The sequence below is a fragment of the Aegilops tauschii genome, chromosome 2, assembly GCF_002575655.3.
Source record: "Aegilops tauschii subsp. strangulata cultivar AL8/78 chromosome 2, Aet v6.0, whole genome shotgun sequence".
NCBI classification, from domain to species: domain Eukaryota; kingdom Viridiplantae; phylum Streptophyta; class Magnoliopsida; order Poales; family Poaceae; genus Aegilops; species Aegilops tauschii.
The window spans coordinates 60,296,409-60,300,658 of NC_053036.3; the positions used below are offsets into that span (position 1 = coordinate 60,296,409).

General features: G+C 43.7%; 1 protein-coding gene across 1 annotated transcript; it reads right to left on the reverse strand.

The window, feature by feature from the left end:
* Positions 1–669: 669 nt before the first annotated feature.
* LOC109746407 (protein FAR1-RELATED SEQUENCE 5-like) lies at positions 670–1,674 on the reverse strand. The gene has a single exon (XM_020305523.1). The coding sequence runs from the start codon at positions 1,672–1,674 to the stop codon at positions 670–672; it is 1,005 nt and encodes a 334-aa protein (XP_020161112.1).
* Between the last annotated feature and the right edge of the window lie 2,576 nt (positions 1,675–4,250).

Here is a 4,250-nt window from a genome sequence, read left to right on the forward strand (position 1 = left end):
TTGGCAGTAGTATTCACCTTCGTTTATCGAGGCCTTGACAAAGTAGTTTCTTCCCTTGTCCGGGTCTTCAGGTCCTGAATCGGACATGCCCATTAGAGAACACACCTTGAACGTATGTTCATCAACCTAGTAAGTTGTGTACATGCTGGCACGCTTTATTTCTTCCTGGAATCTGCATGTTTTTGTGCTCCTTAAACTCTTATATGATGTTTTTTGCACCTTATGTTGAGGTAGGTCACAACATTGCATACGTATTTACAATGAATGATGGCATGGAAAGCCTTTTTCCCCACATTTTTTTTGGATCGTTTGTTTCCATAGGGCAACTCCATGATATTTAACATGGCAACTGCATAACATTTAACATGGCAAATGCAGCCTATTTAACATGGCAAATGCAGTTCATATAACATGGCAATGCAGTTGATTTAACATGGCAACTGCAGTTTATTTAGCATGGCAACTGCAATTCATTACACATGGGAACTACAGATCAATAGACATGGAAAATATAGTTCATCACACCTGGCAAACTATAGTTTATGCTTGTAATGTAATCAGTGCCTACTTTCAATAGATCAGCATGTCAAAAAGTTGGCAACTACATTGCATTCTACATGACAACTACTATCTTCATGGTAGTGCAAATAAGACGATAAGAAAATCCACTTACTTGTTAAAAATCTTGTTGGTGTATATCTTGCTCATCTGCCTCTCCATCGGTAAATATGTTAGCAATTTAGGTTGCTTGAGCGCGGTGTTTGCTTCTTGCTGTAGCTCAGATCCCAGTATTTTCTGTTGCAAAGCTGTGTACTGCTTGGCAAACTGCAGCAATGAGTTGCCAGGGCTCACGTACCGCTTCAAAGCAGCATTGAACCCCTCGCTGCGCTGAGTAGTCTGCAGAAATAGAAAGAAGCACTGCATGAAGTAGGCCGGCACCCAGTACATTCGCTTCTCCCACAGGCTAGTAAGTGTCTCGTTGTCTTGGACTTGGTATGTTTCAATCATAGCCGTCCAGCTCCGTTCAAACTCCTCCACCGTCAAGATGTGGTCGACGCACAACTCAAATGCCTTGTGTAGCTCTGGACGGTCAGCAAAGAATGGTCCTAGCGTCTCCTCAGCCTTCTTAATAATATGCCACCTGCAGTGCATGTGCACTGCCAACGGAAAGACCTCCTCTATGCATGCACGTATGCTAAAATCTTGGTATGTTATTATGTTCATCGGAGCAAGTCCACCCATGCACTCCAAGAAGGTTTTGAACAGCCAAGTGTAACCATCCGTATCTTCATTCTGAACGAGTCCGCAACCGAACTGCAATGACTGATTGTGGTTATTTATTACTATGAATGGAACGCAGGGCATCTTGTACATATTAGTGAGATATGTCACGTCGAATGAAATGCAATCACGGAAATGTTTGTAGGCTCTTCTTGCAGCACCATCCACCCAATACATGTTTCTGACACGGTCCTCATCGTCCAATCTTATCATGTAGAAGAAATCAGTATCTGCTTTTGCTTTCTCTTCAAAGTAGGCTATTGTGTCTTCTATGTCAGCCAACCTACTCTCTCTATGGTACTTTGCCTTTAGGTTTGTGACGTCTGCTGGTATGTAGGGCATGCTACTCAGACTACCATCTCCGCTGTGGATCAGGGACAGTATTTGGACCATTCTTGATGGACCGACGTTACAATCATGTAGCAACTTTATGAATTTCTTCTCGAGGGGGCTGAATCCTCTGTGGGCGCTCAGAAATTTTACCAGGTCAAACTTATTTATGAGTTCGTGGTTGTGTTCGTTGAAATATTCGGTGACCACCCACTGTGCTCCATCTGCGTTTAGCTTAAACCGGACAGGGCATTCCGTCTTGACAATGATACCTCTCTTTCGTTCTGGCACAACAGGCACAACACATTTACCCTTCTTGTTCCTTCGTGCTTTGTAGCACCTTATCTAACCTCTGCTGTACTCGTTAGTTTTTTTATTTTCCTATGGTATTCGGTGTTCACCGCAAACCCATGGAACATTGCATATCTTTGGTAGAATTCCTTGGCATCTTCAAAAGAACCAAATCTCTGCCCAACGTGTGGGGGTTGAGATACCATGATTACCGATTGCACATCTTCTTCTTCCCCTTGTGCTTCGTCATCAGTTTCATCATTCACTTCAATATTGGTGGTTGTTTCATCTGCCTAAGTGTTGCTTGTGCTGGTGTGCACAGGCGTGCTTGTCGTCATTGCTGCAACGATTGCCAGTTCCGGCACTGATTCTGGATTGTTTGTGGCAGCATTGGTGACTTGCTCGTGGAAATCTCCTTCCGTGTGCTCCGAGGTTCCTGCAGTAGATGTCCCCGCGCCGCTGTTGATTGTAGTTGAAGCTCCTGCGGAAAAATAAAAAAAGGTACGTGTGTAAGAAGTATTGCTTGAATGGTAGGCTTATCGTAACGGAATATAGCAGTTGCATCTGATTTTGCATGATATCATTCATACAGCAAGCCATGGCATCTGCATCTGGCCAGGCATGGCAACTGCATTTTTTCAGCCATGGCAGCTACAGTTCAACAAACATGGCAGCTACTGTTGCCAAGGCATGGCAACCAGCATCTTTAACATCAAAACCTGCATTCTAGGTACGGGCCCACTAGGCAAATGGAGTTAATCACAAATGGCATACACACGTAGTCAGTAATTGAAAATCCTGAAGACCATAGACGACTATTGCACGTATCCACTTGGTAGCATTTTCTTGTTTGCCGCCACCACTGTGACAAATCCACTTTCCCCCATGTCCTTTACACAAAAGCGAATGCACTATTGTTTTTGTTGGTTCACATTTTTTACCTTGGTGTGCCGCATGTGCTAATCGAAGCTGGTCTGTCACTTCAATTTGATGTGCTCTATCTGCAATAGCGATGGCCTGTAATGGTGAAGCTTGCCACGATACATTTGCTGTTGTGGTTCCACCATAACAACCTGCGATCATGAGCAGTTGGTCAATGCATGGCAATCGTAGTTTCTACAACATGGCACATGTAGTCGTTCAATCATGGCAAGCATATTTGTTCACACTTGGCAACCATATTTGTTTAGACATGGCAACCATAGTTGTTTAGACATGGCAACCACACTTGTTTAGACATGGCAACTGTAGTTGCCTAGACATGGCAACTGCAGTTGCCCAGACACGGCAACTGCGTTTGGTCTTGACACCGCGTACACACCAATGTCACCTATGTTCCTTTTCCTGCTTCACTGTCCACAAAAAGTCACTTCATATGACTCACCTGTGTACGACGTTGATGGCAGGTACCCGGTTGCCGCCTGTTGCCACGTGCTGCATGATGGTCCTGCGTTTTTTCAAAAAACTCGTAAGTCTTTTCCATCCTTGCAAGTTTTCTTTCTTGGCCACATCAGTGTGCTTTTTTCATATGTGTTACCTTGATTTGCCACATTGGCTACTTGAAGTTGGTCTCCCGTACATCTATCAGCGTTAGTGCTCTGTGTTGGAACTTGCCATGGTATCCCTATGTGTGTGGTTGTGTCATAAGAACCTGCGAATAAGGACATTGTAGCACATAAGTAGAATGCCATTTTTCCTCCCCACAAACATGTCAACTGTTCCTTTTTTATCATGCATCATACCGATGTTCGCGTACTGCTCTAGTAGTGGCAGCAACGGCCCTGTGGAAATGAGTTGATTGTACTCTGCTGCTTCCCAAGGGGGTGCTTGTGGCCTTTGAGAAAACCAAGGATCAGTGTCGTCTTGATGATTCATTTTTTCCGCTTTTCTCCCACTATGTTTTCAGTCACTGCATGAACAAGAACGCATGAATATTTGAAATGCATTCTTGTTGTTTGCACATAAAAGAAAACACAACAATCTTATCACATTTCTTGCATAAACAACCAATACATCATGGCAAGTAGGACATGCACATTTCATTCTCTTTTCTAAAATCTGGATGCCAATTATCATTTTGAACCGATGGCAACAACCAACATAATATGATGGCAAGTAATAACATAACATGGTGGCAGCTAACGGCAAAGGTAGGTGGCAACTAACGGCAAACATAGGTGGCAATTAATTTTCTCCATCCCTATGTACCACCCAAATTCCTCCTTTTCTTCCCCTGATTTTAGTGAATCCTACACATCCTTCTGGAGCAACTACTCGCAACAACCCAACCCAGAAGCTTATTTCAGATCTAGGATAGAACATGGCAGATCTTGCGTATGTTGGTCGGC

Bases quoted from the DNA above. Each gene is read 5' to 3' on its own strand.
- LOC109746407 (XM_020305523.1), bottom strand. From the start codon at position 1,674: ATGGTCCAAATACTGTCCCTGATCCACAGCGGAGATGGTAGTCTGAGT.